At 43.1% G+C, this 22,552-nt stretch overlaps 1 protein-coding gene across 1 annotated transcript in view; it reads left to right on the forward strand.

Annotated features, from left to right (window-relative positions):
* LOC143035050 (calcineurin-binding protein cabin-1-like) overlaps nucleotides 1-22,552 on the forward strand; it is a 134,725-nt gene that overhangs the window by 61,623 nt on the left and 50,550 nt on the right. The window contains exons 4-5 of the mRNA XM_076201524.1: nucleotides 3,454-3,692; nucleotides 16,873-17,038. Coding sequence (XP_076057639.1) covers nucleotides 3,454-3,692; nucleotides 16,873-17,038 — 405 coding nt within the window. The remainder of the gene's footprint in view (nucleotides 1-3,453; nucleotides 3,693-16,872; nucleotides 17,039-22,552) is intronic.

Here is a 22,552-nt window from a genome sequence, read left to right on the forward strand (position 1 = left end):
CCCTAAAAACAATTACAGGCTGCACAAATACATCACCTACAGACCATTTACACCATGAAACAAAAGTCCTCAAAGTCAAGGACCACCTCGACATGAGAGGCACACAAACACTTGCTGCAGCCACCACAAACACATCACACCCGCTACACTACATAGCAGAACACCCACACACACCAAGAAACATTAAAACTACACCCATAGACCTTTATTACACACAGATACTCTCTTCTCTTCCTCCACAACCACCAAATACCAGCCTCCGGAAACATATTCATAATCATATCACTCACCGCTCCATTAACACACTGAAAGACAACACACTGCTACATGCCAGACCCCCTGATATCCACCCTTCTGAATCCTCTCTCCCACGTAAGGACAGAGTCCACTTGGCCAGACTGCGATGCGGTCACCACCCAGCACTTCTAAGCTACCAGAAGAGGCTGGACGACCGTGTTGTGAACAGCTGCCCAGGATGTAACACTTCACCCCATACCATACAACACATAATGGAAGACTGCATTATACACAATCATGCACGCAAACAACACAACATACACTCTATAAAGGATTTGTGGGAAAACCCAGTTTCGGCTGTGGCCTTCCTTGGGGAGACGGGACTGCTCGGACAGACAGTCTAGGGAACGACAACAACAACAACAACAGCACTGTATGGGCAGAACCATGAAACATAAGAGAAGAAGAGAGGAGTTTGAATGTGTTTGAGATGAGGTGTCTGAGATGTATAATGGGGGTTACTTTGAGGAAGGATAGGAGAGGACAGAAGACGGGTGAATGGAAAATGGTTGTATATGGGTGATGATGTGATGCATGAGGTGGAATGGGCAGGGGGATGGGGGGTAAGGTAGTATGTGTGTGAAAAATGTTGACGCAGCCCGAAGGGATTTCCCCCCGTCTTCTCCTTTTCTGCATGAGGGGATGGAGAGGGGTGGTCGCCAATTTAATGAAGCAGCTCTGTGGATGTGCTGTGTCTTGCGACACTGCTTCTGACCCAGGGCAGTGGACAAGATGCAGGGATGGTCCGTCATCCAGGAGGTGCTAAGATAAGAGGGAGGGTGGAGGGGAGTGGAGTGTATTGGGGATGGAATGTGTGGGAATGGTTTTTATGCCTTTGTTTTCTGGCTACCTCCCTTGTAAGGGGGAAAAATCCTTTGGTATATGTATGTAAGAAATGCAACCAAATTGAATGGCTATTGATGGTTTTAAGTCTTGTTCTCCCATCCCCATTGTGTTTGCATCTATATATATAGGCTATTGACTGCATAATATTTATGTATTCATTATTGACCATCATTATTGTGGTCAGGTGTAATTGGTGAGGAGCAATATGGGTTTAGGAAAGGTAAAGGATTTGTGGCTCAAAATTTTTGGGAGGGTTTTGGTAGAAGGTAGCTATTTATTTATGTATTTATTTATTTGTTTATTTTTTGTTTTTATTTATTTAGAGAAGGTTTATGACAGGGTAGACAGGAAGGTATTATAGGAGATATTGCAGATTATGGGATTGGGGGAAAGCTATTAAGGGCAGTCAAGAGTTTTTACAAGAGTGGTAGACCTTGTGTTAGGATTGGAAATGGAGAGAGTGAGTAATTTCAGGTAAAGGTAGGGCTGCATCAGGGCTGTCTCATGTCACTATGACTGTTCAATGTGTACATTAATGGGGTTGTGTGAAAGGTAAATGCAAGGGTAATGGGCAGGGGATTGGAGATGGTTAGAGATAACAGAGAGAAGTGGGAGGTGAGCCAGTTGTTTGAAGATGACATTGTACTTGTGGCAGGGTCAGAGGAGGGAATAAAGCAGAGTTTAGGAAGGTATGCCAAAGGAAAAAGTTGAAGGTAAATGTGGGTAAAAGTAAGGAGTTAACCACTTCAGTACAAGTCAAATTCTCATGCACAGAATCTGCTGCCATATGCACGATGCATCACACTACTCGCATTATAAAATATAAAGTCACTGCTGTATTACTCATTCTCTTTTACTCTGAGTAATAATAAACACAGAAAATGTGGTCAAACCAGTTAACAGAATGTGGGGGTAACTCATGTACAACTATACATATACCAAGGCTTTTTTCCCCTTACAAGGGAGGTAGCCAAAAAGGAAAAGGCATAAAATCATTCCCACCCATTCCATCCCTGAATACACTCCACACCCCTCCACCCTCCCTCTTATCTTAGCACCTCCTGGATGACGGGTCATCCCTGCACCTTGTCCACTGCCCTGGGTCAGAAGCAATGTCGCAAGACACAGCACATCCACAGCAAGGCCACTTCATTAAATGTACAACTACAAAAATATATATATACAATCAAGACACCAATGACGACATCCTCATGTACCCATTCACACCTCATGACACCTACGTAGGCATCATTGTACTGAAGTGGTTAAGATGTACAAGGGGAAAGAATGGCAAAGAATTGGAAGTAAGTCTTAAAGGAGAGAGGCTGGAGGAAGTGGACAGTTGTATTTAGGGTTGGATGTGGTAAGAAATGGAATGGGGATAGTGGCTGATTGTAGAATGAGAGAAGCAAGTAAATGTCTTGCAGGATTGAAAAGTGTCATGAGAAATAGGCATCTGGGAATAGATACCAAAGAAATATTATATGAAGGGGTAATTGCACCTATGACACTCTGTGGAGAGGAGACTTGGAATTTAAGAGAGGTAGAAAGAAGTTTAAATATGATTGAGACTGATGAAGGACTATTGGGATGGTTTGGCCCATGGAAAGAATGGTTGAAGAAAGATTAGCAGAAAGAGTAGAAAGCAGTGGTGAATGGAATGAACATGAGGAGACAACAGAGGATGAGATGGATGGAAAGGGTGAAAGGGACCCTGGTCTGCTGACCAGGGAAGGGAGAAAGCAAGGGATGGAGTGAATGGAGGATGGTAGTGTGTGAATGATATTTCTCCCTGTCTTCTCTTTTTTCCACATGAGGGGACAAGGAGGGAGGGTTTCTGTGCAAATTAAGTGGCCCTGCTGTGGATGTACTGTGTCTTGCTGCATTGCCTCTGACCCAGGCGGTGGGTGGGAGACAAGGATCCTTCATCCATGAGGAGCTAAGATGAGAACGTAACAAGTATGGTGGATGGGAGTGAGTGTGTCCCTTGAGTGGCTTCCTCTCTAATAAGGGATAAGAAGCCCTTGGTATATAGATTGATATAGATACATTATTTTAAAGACTTTAGTACCACCCTTATAGACCAGATTCATACAGTATTTTTTTATGATTGGAGACTGGGAAAAAAAAAAAAAATCCTTGTCTATTGCTATCTTCCTAAAACCTTTCCTTTACCACTTTTGTGACCCTCACCTTTTCATTGTGACGCCCTGAAGGATAAAAGTACTAATTCTTGCTGATGAAATATTGATACTGTTTATTCATTTGTTTATTGTAAGATCAGATACATTTAAGTTGAATTGATTACAGGTGGAAGGGCAGTTTCCTGAAACTAACTCAAGCAGTAACAGCAGTTCTCAGGGAAGTGATGACCCAGTGGATAAATCCACCCACAACTTAGAGACGGGTAGTGGAGAAACATCATCAAAAGAAGAAGATGGTAAAGAGAATCAAGATGATAAAGAAGAATCAAAAAGTAGTAAGGAGGGAACAGCAACCCTGAACCCATCAACACTTTTCCTTGTTACGGCCCATGAGCACCTTGGAAAGTGAGTTCTCAGCTTCTTCATTGTGGTGTTGTTTATGATTTTTGTCCTGGCGACATCAGTGATTTCACCTGGCTGATGGGCGGACCGGAATTTAGTCTTGATTGATCAAATTATTGGTCATTATATTCATGCTATTATATTCAAGAGAGACTAGCTAAAAGAATTTGGAGGGCAGGGGTCAATGGAGTGAAATTGAGGGGAAGACTGAGATGGATGGATGGGGTGAACAGGGCCTTGGATAAAAGGAGAATGTCAGTTAAGAAGGGAAGGGAGAGAGCAAGTGACAGGTGCGAGTAAAGAATGATTGTGAATGGATGATACATTGATCTAGGGCAAAATGCTTTCTCCTCATCTACTCTTATTACCCATGAGTAGATGAGGAGGGAAGGTTGCACATTCCCCTCCCTTGGGGGCACATTAAACAACCTCACTAGCCAATCTACTGTAACAGTTCCTCCCTCTCTCAGGCACTTCACATGACACCTATCCAACCCAAATGCCTTACCAATTTTCATCACTTTCTGTGTTCTTTGTATCTCATCTTTTTCTTTTTGCCCTGTCATTTTTTCTCCCATCACAGTCATTTTTGTAGCACCTCCCACTGTCATAGTCGGTCCCTTTCTAACCTCCTCCATATTCAGCAATTCTCTGAAATACTCTACCCATCTTTCCCTTACCACCTTTACTTCCATTAAAATCTATCCATCTGCACCCTTTACCTTTTCCTCTTTACCTGACTCACCTCCTCTCACTCTTCACTTCCTACCAAAGCAGCATTTTATTCTTTTCAAAATCCTCTGTCAAAATTTTACCCTAATTTACATCACCCCTCCTCTTCCTCTCCATCACCTTACATTTTTGGGGTGTGGCTTCCATTCTGTTATTTCTGAGCCTTGCTGTAGTTGGTATAAGTAGGCTTAGGTGTTTTTATTGAATAATAATAGAATTTTTTTTTTATTATTTCAGTTTGTTTTCTTCCCTTTTCATATACAATATAGATTGAAGACTTTATCTACACTAACCTAAGATATATCCTATCAATCTATATCTGTATTCCAAGGGTTTCCCCCTTACAAGGGAGGTTGCCAAATCAAAAGGCAAGTATTCACTCCCACCCATTCCACTCCCATCCATCACCTCCTTCTCCTACTCATCTTAAATTCTCATGGATGATGGGTCATTCCTGTCTTCCACCCACTGCCCAGGGTCAGAAGCAATGCAGGAAGACACAGCACATCCACAGCAAGGCTGCTTCACTTAATCAGTGGCCCCCCCCCTTCTCTTCCCTCATGCACAAAAAAAGAGAGGATGTGGAGAAATCCCTTTGGGTTGCATCAAAATATCATATATACATAATCAACCCCTACTCCCCTCACCCCCTCCATTCCTTGCATCACTGTCATCAATACACAGCTATTCTTCACTCACCCCTATCTCCTTCCTTCTCCCTTCCTTGATCAGCAGACATTCCCCTCTGGCTCAATGCCTCTTTCAACCCATCCATCCATCTTCACTTAATTCTTCTCCTCCCTTTCTTTATCCTCAGTATTAGACCAAACTTGCTCCATTTACCTCTATCTTTATACTGGGGATCCAGCACTTCACATAGCACCTCAACAACACTGCCACTTGTGTTTGTTCACTGAACCACACAAATCCAATATGGCTGCCCTCAGCCAAATGACAACAATGAACACTCCAACAATGCTTAGTCTTTTCTCTTTTTCTTTTTCTTTTTTTCAAGTTATTTATAAGCCAAAGAAACCTATTGACCAGAGAGGACTGCTCATAAATGCTGGGCTGAGACCCCCCTCTTAGTAAGGCAGTCAGCAAGTTGCTTGGAGGTTCCAAACCAAGAAACAGAGTTAATCTCACCAGGTGACAACATATCCTTTAGCAGTGTAATGTTGATGTGAAGACAACAATCCTCCACACTATGAGAAGAATTCAAGGCCTCCACCAAACTTGTCAACCAAGCAGTGTACAGCTAAGATCTGGCATTTGACAATGTCCGTGATAATCTGTCCAAGATAGGAAGCAGCCTCAGCACACTCAGTGAGCACCATGGTCTCAGCAGACAATGTGGATTTCACCACTTGGCACAATTTTCTTGATTGCCAATAAATTGGGCATCTTCTTTCCCCATCCTTGAGAAAAATCACAAATCCTCCCTGGGAGCCACCATCAGATGGGTTCCTAAAGGAAGTGTCTGAGAAGCACTCAATTATACAATCCTCTACACCTGACAGCTTTCTAAACGGCAAGCAAAAATGGTCATCCACAACTTGGTTGATAATCTTGTTGAGTCTTATAGCATTAGCCACTGTGGCGTTTTTACAATGTCCGCTCAGTTCACACACATCAAAGGCAATGTCAGGACTCATTTGTGTAGTTATCCAGCTCACTGAATTCTTTCTTTTGATTGTCCAACAGCTCACTGGACATAGCTGCTGACCTGAGACACCCCAAACTCACTGGTGTGAGCAGACTGGCATAGCTATATTGGCCGACTGTTATACCTTCAGCTGTAGTGCCCACTTCCAAACCTATGTATTTACCTAGTTGTATTATACAGAACTCTCCTTGAAGAACATCAATAACCTTCTCCTGGAACACCCCAGTTCCCAACCAGAGAAAATCGTCCACATATACACACATGATACCATGAAGTTCACCACCATAATACCAAGAAAACAAGGATGGTTCCAGTGGACATACCTGAGCTGACAGAGATAGTACCGTATTTTCCGGCGTATAGTGCGCGACTTTTTTCTGTTGGAAGGGCCTAAAAATGGGGGGTGCGCGTTATCCGGTGGTGCGCATTATCTACGGCCTACGATAAAAATTCTGCGGCTGTGTGTGTAATTTTTTTCACAACAACGTGACGATGTTGGCCGCCACAGTCGGGACAGCACACTTCTCCGTGACATTCCGTGAGAACAAGAAGAACAGCCATAGTGACATGAAAGAATGCGCCAGCATGGGCTACCGTATATAAATATTTGGTATAGGTAGGTATCTATCGAATCTTATTTTTCATGTTTAAATAGGCCTAAACACCATGAAACATGATCAATATTCATGATATTTGCCCATGTTCACAACATCCTAGTTTGAATTTTTATGTTGGCTTTGTTGCTTCACTTTAGATATGGTAAAAATTCCATTGCGGCCGTTCATAAACTCTTGTCAAACACCTGACTACAACACCCTCTTTCGGGAGTTATATTAACTAAACGTCTCCTTGATGAGAGACTGTCCTATTTCACCACTGTCATTGCAGGTTCAAAGCTAAAACGAAACAGTCTGTAGTTTGTTTCAGTATTAAATAAAAAATGGTAAAGACGAATTATTTCCTCAAGATATAAAATGAACATTTTCTGTACAAATCCCGAAATTTTTCTGTATATTTTACTTTCAATAAACTTTTTTTAGATCATATTTCCTACAAACTATTTAAGCTACAAAGTAATAAGGGACCAACGCACAACATGAGTCATATACCGGTACATGTAGTTCTGACTTTTTCTTAGTTGTGTGCTGATTGATGCCTAAACTGACACATAATTTAGTGACAAATCAACAGATTTCCCAGCAGTGGCTCTAGCCAATGAAAAATACTTCTCCATGTAACCTCGTTCACATGATATAAATACCGAGGTAAAACTACATTATAGACAAATACCCGGCAGGAGCCACACAGACGAGAAGACAAAGCCAAGTTCAAAAAGACAACGATGCCACCCACAAGAAGAAAGACTTATGAAGCCGGCTTCAAAGTAAAAGTCATTCTATTTGCCAAGGAACATGGGAATCGAGCTGCGGGAAGAGAATACGGAACTAAAATTGGTTCTCTTCTCTCGCTAGATGGCGATCGGGCATACGCGTTATACATCGGTGCGCGCTATCTGTGTACTGAGATAATGAAGTGCATGGGTGCACATTATAACCCGATGCGCATTTTAAGCCGGAAAATACGGTAGCTGCCTCTTGACATGCAAGTACCACACTCTTGCTGCATCACATAGACTGTACACTGTCTTTTTCATCCTCCAAAGTCGACCACTATAATATTCTGGGGAAGGACACAAGTAAACCTCTCGCTCTATGCAGTTGCCCTGAAGCTGACTTCACATCCAGGCTGTGACACTCCCAACCAAATGCAGAAGCCATTGCCAGAGCCAATCAGATAGATTCTTCAGAACAAGCTGGGGCGTCCTTCCAAAAACCGGATGTGTCCTCCTCAAAACCCCTTGCTAGTCCAGCCTCTGATACTCTCTTGGTGTTGATGCGAAACAAGATTTTTTCTTTACTACCCCGAGTGGTGTTTCAATTCTTGTTTCCTCAAGGCTTCTCTTTGTTGAATCCTTAGATTTAGGGGTTTCCATTTTGATTTAAAAAAAATAATAATAAGCAGAGATACAACTACGACCTACATTTGGATCACCACGAATGCACAGCCCCTGCCACACTGTGTGTAAACAACCAGGCTGACATTGATCATTTCCAATCTTGTTCATATTTCGCTCGTGAGTTAGCGCTCTGAAAATACGTGTTGCTCCATTCACATCTGGGAGTGGAATGTATGTATTTATGTATGTATCAGAAACAAATGGATCAAACACTTGGAAGAAAAGAAAATATTAAACCCTAAACAATTTGGCTTTAGAAGTGGAAGATAGTGTACCACAAACTTAATATGCTTTTACTCGAGATTGATTGAGATAATACAAGAAAGAGATGGCTGGGCAGATTGCACCTTCTTGGACTTGCAGAAAGCTTTTGACAAAGTACCACATAAAAAGTTAATAAGAAAAATTGAAATAATAGGAATACAAGGTAAGCTACTGGAATGGATAATGGATTTCATAAGTAGAAGAAAAATGAGAGTGGTACTTAGAGACAAAAATTCAAACTGGGAAGATGTGATAAGTGGCATCCCGTAAGGCTCTGTATTGGTTCCTTTAACGTTTGCCATATATATAAATGATATGGATGAGGGAGTGAAGTGTTACATGAACTTCTTTGCTGACAATGCCAAATTACTCAAGAGAGTAAGCACAGAAGATTGCAGATCGCTATGAGAAGACCTAGACAAAATATGGGAATGGATTCAGAGGTTTGAAATGAACTTTAACATTGAGAAATGTAGTATAATGGAATTTGGAAAAAGCAAAAATAGAATATCGGGTCAATATAAAATTGATAACGAGGAAGTCAATAAAGTCGATTCAGAAAGGTACCTATTTCTCATAACACTTTTTAATCCACCAAGGCATTTACTTCCCTCTCTTAGTCTACATTCTACCTCCGCCTCCACTCCTCCCTTTCCTGCCACATTTGCACCCAAGTATCTAAAACTATCCACTTCCTCCAATCTCTCTCCCATAGTACTCGCTTCCAGTCTGCTGCCACTTTCTCCCTTCTACGTCTTATCACCTTCCCAAACTCTGTCGCTAACTTCCTCAATCCCTCCTCTGATCTTGCTACAAGCACAGTGTCATCCACAAACATCAGCTGGCTTATTTCCCACTTTTCTCCATTTTCTTTAACCATCTCCAGTCCCTGGCCCACTACCCCTGCATTTACCTCTTGCACCACCCCATCCATGTATAAATTGAACAGCCAAGGTGACATAATACATCCCTGAAAAAGTCCCACCTTTACCTCAAACCATTCACTCTCTCCATTTCTAATCCTGACACATGCTCTACTACTCTCATAAAAACTGTTGACTGCTCTTAACAGATTTCCTCCTATCCCATATATCTGCAATACCTCCCACAGTGCCTTCCTGTCTACCCTGTCATAAGCTTTTTCCAAATTCATACATACATATACCAAAGGCTTTTCCCCCCTTACACGGGGGGTAGCCAAAAAGAAAAAGGCATAGAAACCACTCCCACCCATTCCATTTCCTATATATTCCACTCCCCTCCACCCTCCTCCCTCCCTCTTATCTTGGCACCTCCTGGATGATGGGTCATCCCTGCATCCTGTCCACTGCCCTGGGTCAGAAGCAGTGTCGCAAGACACAGCACATACACAGCAAGGCCGCTTCATAAATTCGACGACCCCCCCCCCCCTCTCCGTCCCCTTGTACAGAAAAAGAGAAGACGAGGAGAAATCCCCTCGGGCTGCATCAAATTTTTCTCATACACACTTCCTCACCCCCCATCCCCCACCCACTCCCCCTCATGCATCACAGCATCATCCATACACAACCCTTCTCCATTCACCCCAATCTTCTGTCCTCTCACGTCCTTCCTCCACAGACATTCCTCTCTTTTGTAATGCCCCTTTCACCCCATCCATCCATCTCATCCTAGGATGCCCCCTCATATTCACTCCTTCCACCTCTGCCATCCACACTTCTTTTACTAATCTATCTTCACTCATTCTTTCCATGTGTCCAAACCATTCCAATACTCTTTCATCAACCCTATCTCTCAACTCCATTTCTGCCCCTGATCTCCTCACCTCCTCATTTCATAAAAGCCCCAAAAAATCCTTAACTTTTCCCATAGCTTTCTCACATATCTGTCTTACCACAAAAATCTGATCTACAGAACCCCTACCTGTCCTAAACCCAAACTGTTCCTCATCAATTACTCCCTCTGTTCCTCTCCTAATCCTCTCAATCAAGATCCTCCCATAAGCCTTCCCAACTACAATTAACAAGCTGATTCCTCTGAACTACTACACTCACACTTATCCCCTTTTCTCTTGTAAAGTGGAACTAAATGAGCACTCCTCCAGTCTTCCGGCACTCCACCCTCTCCTAAACAAACATTAAATAACCTCACCAGCCAGTCCACCATCACTGTACCTCCTTTTTACAGACATTCTGCATGACATCCATCCAGAGCAGGTGCCTTACCTGGTCTCATAATCTTAACAACTGCATTCACTTCATATTTTCCTATTTCTCCTCCATTTTCCTCACTCATGATAGTCATTTTCTTAGCACTTCCACTATAACTACCTTTCCCTCCCTATCCTCCTTCACATAAGACAAATAAAAATAAAAAGATTCATATAAAGGTACCTTCTTACATGGAAAGATGCTTATTGGTATAGAGATAGACAGTTATTCACTGTTTTGTGTCTTCTCTTGTTCTGCATGAACGGACGGAGAGAGGGATTGCTGATTAGGTAAAGTGGCCTTGCTGTGGATGTGCTGTAACTTGCTGTATTGCTTCTGACCCAGTGTAGTTAGCAAGATGCAGGGATGACCTGTCATCCAGGAGGAGCCAAAAAAAGAGGGAGGGTGGGGTGGTGAATGGAAGGGGACTATTTGGGGAGGAAATGGGTCGGAGTGGATTTATGCCTTTGACTTTAGCTACCTCCCTCGTAAGGGAGAAAAAGCAGTCGGTATATGTATGTATGTGTTTTGTGATCTGAACTTTATTTCCATTGGTCTTGTATTTTACTTAGTTGTATTATATGGGAAGGGAGCTATGCTCATAGTGATCCATCTTTGTATCTTTCAGCTTCAAGTTTGTTCTTAAATTCTTGTTTAGGTTTTGCACACACTGTTCCCTCATTGAATTTGTTCCAAATATCCACCATTCCATGAGGGAAATTATTATTTTTCAGATCTTTTCTATAACTATCCTTTTTGAGTTTCTTTTCATGTCCTCTTGTTTTCCTCTTATCCCACTCTAATAAATCATCTCTGTGGAGGACTTCCATCCCTTTCATAATTCTGTAGATGGTCAGTAGATCTCCCTTTTCTCTTCTTTGTTCCAGGGTTGGTAGTTCCAGTTTGAACAATCTTTGTTCATATGTCAATTTAGAGAGAATTGGTGCCAACTTTGTTGTTGCTCTTTGAATTACTAAAAAAAGTAAAGGCATAAGAGGATCTAGGAGTTTTCCAACCAGTACCCTAATGTTTGGGTCTTTTAATGTGTGTGGATATAGTACAGATGAGAGTAACAGGGAAGAGATAGGCAGTATGTTTGTAAGAAAAAAGAGGTGTTGGCTTTGAGTGAAACTAAGTTGAGAGGGAGGGGCGAGTGTAGTTGGGAGGTTCTCAGGAGTAAAGAGAGGGTGAGGGAGAGAAGGGGTGGCTATACTAGTAAGTGGAGAGATAGATAAGCATGTAGTGGAGTGGAAGCAGGTTTCTTCAAGGTTAATGTGGATGAAGGTGAAACTGGGAAAGGAGATGTGGGTTTTTGTAAGAGCATATGGGCCTGGTATTGAGAAGAGTGTAGAAGAAAGGGAGGTTTTTTGGATAGATTTAACCCCTTCCATACGGTGCCGCACACGTAGGCGTCATGGGGAGCGAGTGTATTCGCGAGGCTGCCATATCGGTGTCTTGATTATATTTATTGTAGTCGCCCCTCCATAATGACATTCTTTCTAATTCTTTTGTAATCGCATTTTCTATGGTTATCAAAATTCACGGGTGAAGAGAGAACGATCGATATAAGCGGTGACTATATTTTATGATGCGAGTATTATTACGACACGTCGTACGGCTGGCATTGGCTGCTGCCACCGAGATCTAAGTCCATGACGCCTACGTGTGCGGCACCGTATGGAAGGGGTTAAATGAATGCATAGAGGGATTATGGAGAAACATCAATGTAGTAATATTGGGAGACCTTAATGCTGGGGTAGGAAATGAGCCAATAAATGGAGTGGTTGGAAAATGTAGAGTTCCAGGAAAGAATTGTAGTGGAGAGTTGATGGTGATGTGTCTCAAAAGAGAGTTGATGATAGCAAATACAGTGTTTCGGAAGAAAGTCAAGCACAAGTACACATGGGAGAGGGTGGTGGAAGGAAGGGTGGTAGATAGGGCGTTATTGGAGTATAATAGGAAGAGTTAAGGATGTACATGATCTAAGGGAAGAGAGTAGGGGAATATCAGATCATTTTCTGGTGGAGAGTGGAGAATAGATGGAGAAAGAGGAAAAGGACAAAAGATAGGGAGGTGCTTAGAGTGAACTGCTAAATTGTGAAAGAAAAGGAGGAGTACAAGAAGAAGCTGAGAGAGAAATGGAAAAGAGTGAAGGATAGAGTAGAAGTAGGAGTGGAGGAGGAATGGAGATGGTTCAAGGAGGGAATCACAAGGTGTGCAAAGATGGTGTGTGGAACAAGGAGGACAGGAGGAAATAGAAGGAAGGGTAGTGACTGGTGGGATGATGAGGCAAAGAAGGTTGTAGAAGAGAAGATGCGAGCTTTCACAGATTGGTTACACAATAGGATGAGGGAATTATATGAGAGGTACAAAAAAAAAAAAAAAAAGGTGCAGATGGAGAGATGATAATGGAAGAGAAGGTACTAAGATGAAGATGGGCAGAGTATTTTAGAGAGTTACTAAATGTGAAAGAGGATAGGGAGAGAAAGGTAGTGCCAGTGGGAAGTGGTACAAAAATGAACAAAAATGACTGTGATGAGTGAGGAAAAGGGAGGAGAAATATAGAAGGATGAAGTGAAGGCAGTTGTTAAGATGATGAGAGCAGGTAAGGCATCTGGTCTGGATGGATGTCATGCAGAATGTCTGAAAAAGGAGATACAGTGATGGTGGACTGGCTGGTGAGGTTATTTAATGTTTGTTGGATGGATGGGGTGAAGGGGGCTTTGGGGAAGAGGGGAATGTCTGTTGATGAAGGACGGGAGAGGACAGAAGACAGGAGTGAATGGAGAATGGTTGTATATGAATGATGTTGTGATGCATGAGGTGGAATGAGCGGGGGGATGGGGGGTGAGGTAGTATGTGTGAGCAAATTTTGATGCAGCCCGAAGGGATTTCTCCCTGTCTTCTCCTTTGTGCAGGGGGGGAGGGTCGTCAATTTAATGAAGCGGCCTTGCTGTGGTTGTGCTGTGTCTTGCAACACTGCTTCTGACCCAGGGTAGTGGACAAGGTGCAGGGCTGACCCGTCATCCAGGAGGTGCTAAGATGAGAGGGAGGGTGGAGGGGTGTGGAGTGTATTCAGGGATGGAATGGGTGGGAATGATTTTATACCTTTTCCTTTTTGGCTACCTTCCTTGTAAGGGGGAAAAAGCCTTGGTATATGTATGTATGTATGGAAAGAGGGTAGAGTGCCAGAGGACTGGAGGAGTCCTCGTATTGTTCCACTTTACAAGGGAAAAGGGGATAAGTGTGAGTGTAGTAGTTTTAGAGGGATTAGCTTGTTAAGTGTAGTTGGGAAGGCTTATGGAAGGATCTTGATTGAGAGGATTAGGAAGGAACAGGGAGTAATTGCAGAGGAACAGTGTGGGTTTAGGACAGGTAGAGCTTGCGTAGATAAATTTTTTATGGTAAGACAGATATGTGAGAAAGCTATAGGAAAAGGTTAGGATGCTCTTTGGGCTTTTATGGATTTGGAAAAGGCTTATGACAGGGTAGACAGGAAGGCACTGTAGGAGGTATTGCAGATATATGGGTTAGGACGAAAGCTTTTAGAAGCTGTCAAGAGTTTCTATGAGAGTAGTAGAGCATGTGTCAGGATTAGAAATGGAGAGAGTGAGTGGTTTGAAGTAAAGGTGGGACTTCGTCAGGGATGTGTTATGTCACCCTGGCTGTTCAATCTATACATGGATGGGGTGGTGCGAGAGGTTGCAAGGGTGGTAGGTCAGGGATTGGAGATAGTTAAAGAAAATGGTAAAAGTTGGATAAGCCAGCTGTTGTTTGTAGATGACACTGCACTTTTAGCAGGATCAGAGAAGGGATTGAGGAAGTTAGTGGCAGAGTTTGGGAAAGTGTGTGAAAGAAGGAAGTTGAAGATAAATGTGGGTAAATGTAAGGTGATGAAATGTACAAGGGGTGAAAGTGGGAGCAGACTGGAAGTGAGTATTAAGGGAAAGAGACTGGAGGAAGTGGATAGTTTTAGATATTTGGGTGTGAATGTGGCAGGAAAGGGAGGAGTGGGGGTGGAGGAAGAATATAGATTGAGGGAAGCGAGTAAATGCCGTGGTGGATTAAAAAGTGTAATGAGAAATAGATATTTGTGAATAGTTGCTAAGAGGAGATTGTATGAAGTAGTGATTGTGCCGACAGCACTGTATGGGGCAGAAACATGGAACATAAGAGAGGAAGAGAGAAGGAGTTTGAATGTGTTTGATATGAGGTGTCTGAGAAGTATGATAGGGGTTACTAGGCTAGATAGAGTGAGAAATGAGGAGGTGAGGAGGAGAATTGGGGTTGAAAGGGAGTTGGGAGATAGGGTGAATGAAAGAGTATTAGGATGGTTTGGACACATGGAAAGAATGAATGAAAAAAGACTAGTAAAAGAGGTGTGGAAGGCAGAGGTGGAAGGAGTGAACATGAGGGGTTGACCTAGTGTGAGATGGATGGATGGGGGTAAAAGGGGCTTTGGGGAAGAGGGGAATGTCTGTTGAGGAAGGATGGGAGAGGACAGAAGACGGGTGAATGGAGAATGGTTGTATATGGATGATGCTGTGATACATGAGGTGGAATGGGTGGGGGAAGAGGTGTGAGAAAAATTTGACACAGCCCGAAGGGATTTCTCCCCATCTCCTTTTCTGCATGAGGGGACTGAAAGGGGGTTTACCGATTTAATGAAGCAGCCTTGCTGTGGATGTGCTGTGTCTTGCGACACTGATTCTGACCCAGGGTAGTGGACAGGATGCAGGGATGACCTGTCATCCAGGAGGTGCCAAAATAAGAGGGAGGGAAGAGGGTGGAGGGGAGTGGAGTGTGATAGGAAATGGAATGGATGGGAGTGGATTTTATGCCTTTGTTTTTTGGCTACCTCCCTTGTAAGAGGGGGAAAAAGCCATTGGTACATGTATGTACTTGATTACCTCTCTTGTAATGGTGAAAGCCCTTGGTACGAGGGTCGTTCCAAAAGTAATGCCTCCTATTTTTTAACTCAAAAAGTTGAAGAACTACAAAGATGGGAGTGGCACCAATAAAAGGAGCGACCTTTTGTGCTCCAGAATTTATTTGTCTGCATAGTCACCACCATTATCAATGCACTTTTGCCAGTGATGAATGAGAGCCTTGATGCCTCGGTCGTAAAAGTCAGTGCCTGCTGAGGCGGTCCATTTTTTCACTGCTGCGATTATGGCATTGTTGTCAGGGAAACGCTGCCCACGTAATGCATCCTTCAGAGGTCCAAACAAGTGGAAGCCTGACAGTGCCAGGTTGGGACTTTACGGTGGGTGAGACAGCACTGTCCAGCCAAACTTTGTCACACATTCTGTGGTTTTCAAACTTGTGTGTGGCTTGGTGTTGTCATGTTGCAAACGGAATGTTTCCCTTTTCTCTGGCCTTACATGCGCAATCCGGGCCTTCAGCTTGGTCATTGTTTCAATGTAATGGTTAGAGTGGACAGTCACCCCTGGTTCCAAGAAATCCAGGAGGATGATGCCCTTCCTGTCCCAGAAGACAGTGCACATCACTTTGCCTGCAGATGTTTGCATCTTGAACTTCTTTGCTGGGGAGTGTGAGTGGTGCCATTCCATCGACTGCAGTTTGGACTCTGGCTCGTAGTGGTGACACCACGTCTTGTCACCAGTGAAGATGTGGTCCAAGAATCCATCACCTTCGGCTTTGTACAAATCCAACAAATCCTGAAAGACATCCTGTCGGTGGTCCTTTGGGTCCTGCGTGAGCATTCGTGGAACCCACCTAGGACACACTTTGCTGTATCCTAGGGATGACAACATCATTTCCAGTGCACTGACACCCACATCCAACTCTACACACATTTCATTCACCATTATCCGCCGATCAGCAAGCACAGATGAGTTGATCGAGGCGCACTTTGTTTTCCGGGGTGGTGGTTGTGCATGGGCGTCCAGAGCACATGTTGTCACTCACATCTCTGTTGCCACTCTGACTGATATGAACTGCATTGGCTTTGTAAACATTCACCAGGAGCTGGTGAATATTAATTGGTTCAATTTTTTCTCCATGGAGGAATTCAGTGATGCATCTCTGCTTCTGATGCACGTCCATGACAGGGATTGCTTTCTCAGAGTGTCACAACATCAATATCTGCAACAGAGAGATGAAACTTTCAGGTTATGAGTGCAGAAGTTCAATCATCATAACAATGCAATTTGCAATCCCCTCAGATCCCTTCGGGTGGAATAAAAGAATAGGAGACATTACTTTTGGAACAACCCTCGTATATAGATAGATCTTTTGTTACTGGTAAATGTATGAATAAAGTAAATGTATAACCTTGATTATATTTTTCAGGCACAGTTTTTGTTGTCAGAATGAGGGTAAATTTCTGCTCTACTGTATGGATGTCTTTCTTGAGGAATTGCTGCGATCATTAGAAGAGCAGCACCATCAAATGCTTTACCAAGCCCTGGAGCAAACTACTTTCTGTTTATACTCACATCCATCAAAGAAATCCAAGGTAATGTACTCTTTCATTTTTTCCCTGAGTGTAGCCCTTTTATTGTACTGATATACTATGTACGCTTGACTTTCAAATAACAGAAGTGTGTCAATTTAACATAGATATACCCTAAGAAACAATGGCAATAGGAAGATTATGTTTCTTGATTCTGAGAAAGGGATTTCTCCCCGTCCTCTCATTTTATGCAATGGGGGGACGGAGAGAGGGGGGTCGCCGATTTAATGAAGCGGCCTTGCTATGGATGTGCTGTGTCTTGCGACACTGCTTCTGACCCAGGGCAGTGGACAAGGTGCAGGGATGACCCATCATTCAGGAGGTGCTAAGATAAGAGGGAGGGTGGAGGGGTGTGGAGTGTATTCAGGGATGGAATGGGTGGGAATGATTTTATGCCTTTTTCTTTTTGGCTACCCCCCTTGTAAGGGGGAAAAAGCCTTGGTATATGTATGTATGTATGATTCTGAGAAAGCCTATTTTGGGAGTTATGCCACTCCAACTGTAAAAGTAAGATGTTTTGGAAGGAAGTGAAGAAAGTGATGGGGTGAGTCGTGTAGAGAGGAAAAGGTAAAGGGACTGGATACTAATGGAAGCCAAAGAGCTAAGGAGTAGATGGGTAGACTATTTCAGAGATTTATTGAATGTGAAGGAAAAGGAAGTTTCTGACTTGGGAGATGCCCAGAAAGTGACTGATGGGAGAGGAAAATGATTGGGTATTGTAAGTGTATTGTATGTATGAGCATAAGGAAGAATATTCTAAGTGGTGAAACCTGGTAAAGCACTTTGGTTAGGTGGATATCACGTCGAGTATATGGTAAAGGGAGGAGCAGTTATAATGGATTGACAAAGGAGAATGCTTAATGTGTACCTGAAAGAGAGAAGTGTGGCAAAGGACTGGAGTAATATGTGTATAATTCCACTATGCAAAGGAAAAGGGGACAAGTATGATTGTAGTAGCTTGGGATTAGTTTGTTAAGTGTACTTGGTAAGGTGTATGGGAATTAAGAGGATTAGTAAGGGGAACAGGAGTAACTGGGAAAGAGCAGTGTGGGTTTATGAAAAGAAGAGGGTGTGTAGATCTTGTTTTTGTAGTAAGACATATGCAAGAAGTTTTTGGCAGTGGATAAGGATATCTTTTGGGTTTTCATGGATTTGGAGAAGGCAGACAGGGTTGAGTAGCTATGGAATGCATTGAAGGTGTATGGAACAGGAGGAAGTCTGTTAACCCATACATAGTCAGCCCAGTGTATAGCTCACATACATGCTTGTGTTAGCTTATTTTCGAATTCTCATTTTTTGCACAAGCTGTCTTAAGATAACAGAATTAAGGTAGAGCATGAAAAAAGGTATTCACAGTTGAATATATCTGCATCTGACCACTTGTCAGTCACTAGTAGGGATAGGTTTTTTGGCAATGTACAGCTATCTGAGGTTAGTTTCTAATGCATTCCATAATTTTCAAGTTCAATACACCTTTGTGCAAAATATTTTGATCTTGTACCACTTTTTTCATGATAATATTGGTTATGTACATACATATTCCAAAGGCTTTTTCCCCCTTACACCCAGGGGGGGGGGGGTAGCCAAAAAGAAAAAGGCATAGAAACCACTCCCACCCATTCCATTCCCTACATATTCCACTCCCCTCCACCCTTCTCCCTCCCTCTTATCTTAGCACCTCCTGGATGACTGATTCTCCATTCACCCCTATCTTCTGTCCTCTCCCGTCCTTCCTCAATAGACATTCCTCTCTTTTGTAATGCCCCTTTTACCTCATCCATCCATCTCATCCTAGGACGCCCCCTCATATTCACTCCTTTCACCTCTGCCTTCCACACCTCTTTTACTAGTCTTTCTTCACTCATTCTTTCCATGTGTCCAAACCATCCTAATACTCTTTCATCAACCCTATCTCCCAGCTCCCTTTCCACCCCTGTTCTCCTCCTCACCTCCTCATATCTTACTCTATCTAGCCTAGTAACCCCTATCATACTTCTCAGACATTTCATCTCAAACACGTTCAAACTCCTTCTCTCTTCCTTTCTTATGTCCCATGTTTCTGCCCCGTACAGTGCTGTTGGCACAATCACTCCTTCATATAACCTTCTCTTAGCATCCATTCCCAGATGTCTATTTCTCATTATACTTTTTAATCCACCAAGGCATTTACTCGCTTCTCTCAATCTACATTCTACCTCCACCTCCACTCCTCCCTTTCCTGCCACATTCACACCCAAGTATCTAAAACTATCCACTTCCTCAGGTCTGTCACCCTTAATGCTCACTTCCAACCTGCTGTCACTCTCTCCCCAAGTACATCTCATCACCTTTTGCCCACATTTATCTTCAGCCTCCCTATTTCACACACCTTCTCAAACTCTGTCACTAACTTTCTCAATCCCTCCTCTGATCCTGCTATAAGCGCAGTGTCATCAGCAAACAACAACTGGGTTATTTCCCACTTTTCTCCATTTTCTTTAACCATCTCCAACCCCTAACCCACTACCCTTGCATTTACCTCTCACACCACCCCATCCATGTATAGATTGAACAGCCAGGGCACTTCCCAGATGAAGTCCCACCTTTACATCAAACATGAAATCCCACCTTTACCTCAAACCATTCACTCTCTCCATTTCTAAACCTAACACAAGCTCTACTACTCTCATAAAAACTCTTGACTGCTCTTAACAGATTTCCTCCTATCCCATATATCTGCAGTACCTCCCACAGTGCCTTCCTGTCTACCCTGTCATAAGCCTTTTCCAAATCTATAAAAGCCCAAAAAACATCCTTACCTTTTCCTATAGCTTTCTCACATATCTGTCTTACCACAAAAATCTGATCTACACAACCTCTACCTGTCCTAAAACCTCACTGTTCCTCACCAATTACTCCCTCTGTTCCTCTTCTAATGCTCTCAGTCAAAACCCTCCCATAAGCCTTCCCAACTACACTCAACAAGCTGATCCCTCTGAAACTACCACACTCACACTTGTCCCCCTTTCTCTTGTAAAGGAGAACTATACAGGTACTCCTCCAGTCCTCTGGCACTCTACCCTCTCTTAAACAAACATCAATTTACCTCACCAGCCAGTCCACCATAACTGTACCTCCTTTCTTCAGACATTCTGCATGGCTTCAATCCAACCCAGGTGCCTTACCTGCTCTCATCATCTTAACAGCTGCTTTCACTTCATCTTTCCCTATTTCTCCTCCATTTTCCTCACTCATCACGGTCATTTTCTTAGTGGTTCCCACTGCAACTACCTTTCCTTCCCTATCCTCCTTCACATTTAGCAACGCCCTAAAATACTCTGCCCACCTTTCTCTCACTGCCCTCTTTTCCATTATCATCTCTCCATCAGCACCTTTTACCTTTTCTTCTCTACTTGATTCACCTCCTCTTTCTCTTTTAATTTATTTCCGAAACATCTTTTTATTACTTTCAAAATTTTCTGTCATACTCTTAACCCATTTCACATCTGCTCTCCTCTTTGCTCCCTTTATCTTGTGCTTAACTTCCCTTCTCTTTACTTTGTACCTCTCATACGATTCCCTCATCCTTATTTGTAGCCAATCTTCTTTTCTACACCCTTCTTTGCTTCCTCATCCCACTACTCACTACCCTTCTTTCTATTTCCTCCCGCCCTCCTCTTTCCACACACCATCTTTGCATCTTATGACTCCTTCCTTGAACCATCCCCATATTCCTCCTCCACTCCTAGTTCTACTCTATCCATCACTCCCACTCCTCTCTTAGCTTCTCCTTATACTCATTCTCCTATTCTTTCTCATTTAAGCAGTTCACTCTAAGTACCTCCCTACCTTCTGCCCTCTTCCTTTTTCTCCACCTCTCCACTCTCAGTTTACCTTCCACCAGAAAATGATCTGATATTCCCCCACTCTCTCCCCTTAGAACATGTACATCCTTAACTCTTCCTACCATACTCCTGGTCACCATTATATAGTCCAATAAACACTCTATCTGCCACCCTTCCATCCACCATCCTCTCCCATGTGTACTTTTGCTTGACTTTCTTCCTAAACACTGTATTTGCTATCATCAACTCTCAAGACACATCTCCACCATCAATTCTTCCCTACGATTTTTACCTGGAACTCCATACTTCCCAATCACTCCATCTATTGGTTCGTTTCCTACCCTAGCATTAAGGTCTCCCAATACAACTACATTGACATTTCTCTCTAATCCCTCTATGCACTCGTTTATATCTACACAAAAATCCTCTCTTTCCTCTGTGCTCTTCTCACTACCAGGCCCATATACACTTACAAAAACCCACATCTCCCTTCCTAGCTTCACCTTCATCCACATCAACCTTGATGAAACCTCCTTCCACTCCACTACACATTTACTTATCTCTTCACTTACTAGTATAGCCACCCCTTCTCTCCCTTGTCCCCTCTTCACTCCTGAGCACCTCCCAGCTACACTCCCAAACTCACATTTGCCCTTCCCTTTCATTTTAGTTTCACTCAAAGCAGCACATCCATCTTTCTTCTCACAAACATACTGCCTATCTCTTTTACTCTCATCTGTACCACATCCACACACATTAAAAGACCCAAACCTTAGGGAACTTGTTGGAAAACTCCCAGATCCTCTTATGCCTTTACTTTTTTAAGGAATGTTCCCTTTGGGGCTACAGGTAGTAGGACTCCTAATCCCATCCCCCTTTCTGTTTTTTGTCGCTTCTTACCAGTGGTGGGGGAAAATAATACTGCCACCAAGTATTCCCACTTGGATCATAAGAGGTAAGAAGAAAGGGACGGGGATTGGGACTAGGCATCCTTCTCCTTGTAGCCCCACAGGGGACATTCCTTAACGCCTTCCATACGGTGCCGCACAGGTAGGAGTCATGAGGAGCAAGTGGATTCGCGACGCTGCCATATCGGCGTCTTGATTATATTTATTGTAGTCGCCCCTGTGTTTTTACATTCTCCCAAATGCACCCTGAATCCCATTCTCTGTGGTTTTCAAAATTCGCGGGTGAAAGAGAGAACGATCGATATAAGCGGTGACTATATTTTATGATGCGAGTATTATTACGACACGTCATACGGCTGGCATTGGCTGCTGCCCGCGAGATTTAAGTCCCGTACTGAAGTGGTTAAAGAAAAAGTAAAGGCATAAGAGGGTCTGGGAGTTTTTCGACCAGCACCCTAAGGTTTGGGTCTTTTAATGTGCGTGGATGTGGTACAGATGAGAGTAAAAGGGAAGAGATAGGTAGTATGTTTGTGAGAAGAAAGATGGATGTGTTGGCTTTGAGTGAAACTAAGTTGAAAGGGAAGGGTGAGTAAGTTTGGGAGTGTAAGTGGGAGGTTATCAGGAGTGAAGAGAGGGCAAGGGAGGGAAGGGGTGGCTATTCTAATAAGTGAAGAGATAGATAAACGGGTAGTGGAGTGGAAGGAGGTTTCCTCAAGGATAATGTGGATGAAGGTGAAACTGGGAAAGGAGATGTGGGTCTTTGTAAGTGCATATGGGCCTGGCAG

The sequence above is a fragment of the Oratosquilla oratoria genome, chromosome 2, assembly GCF_046742065.1.
Source record: "Oratosquilla oratoria isolate Oo_2021 chromosome 2, ASM4674206v1, whole genome shotgun sequence".
NCBI classification, from domain to species: Eukaryota; Metazoa; Arthropoda; class Malacostraca; order Stomatopoda; family Squillidae; genus Oratosquilla; species Oratosquilla oratoria.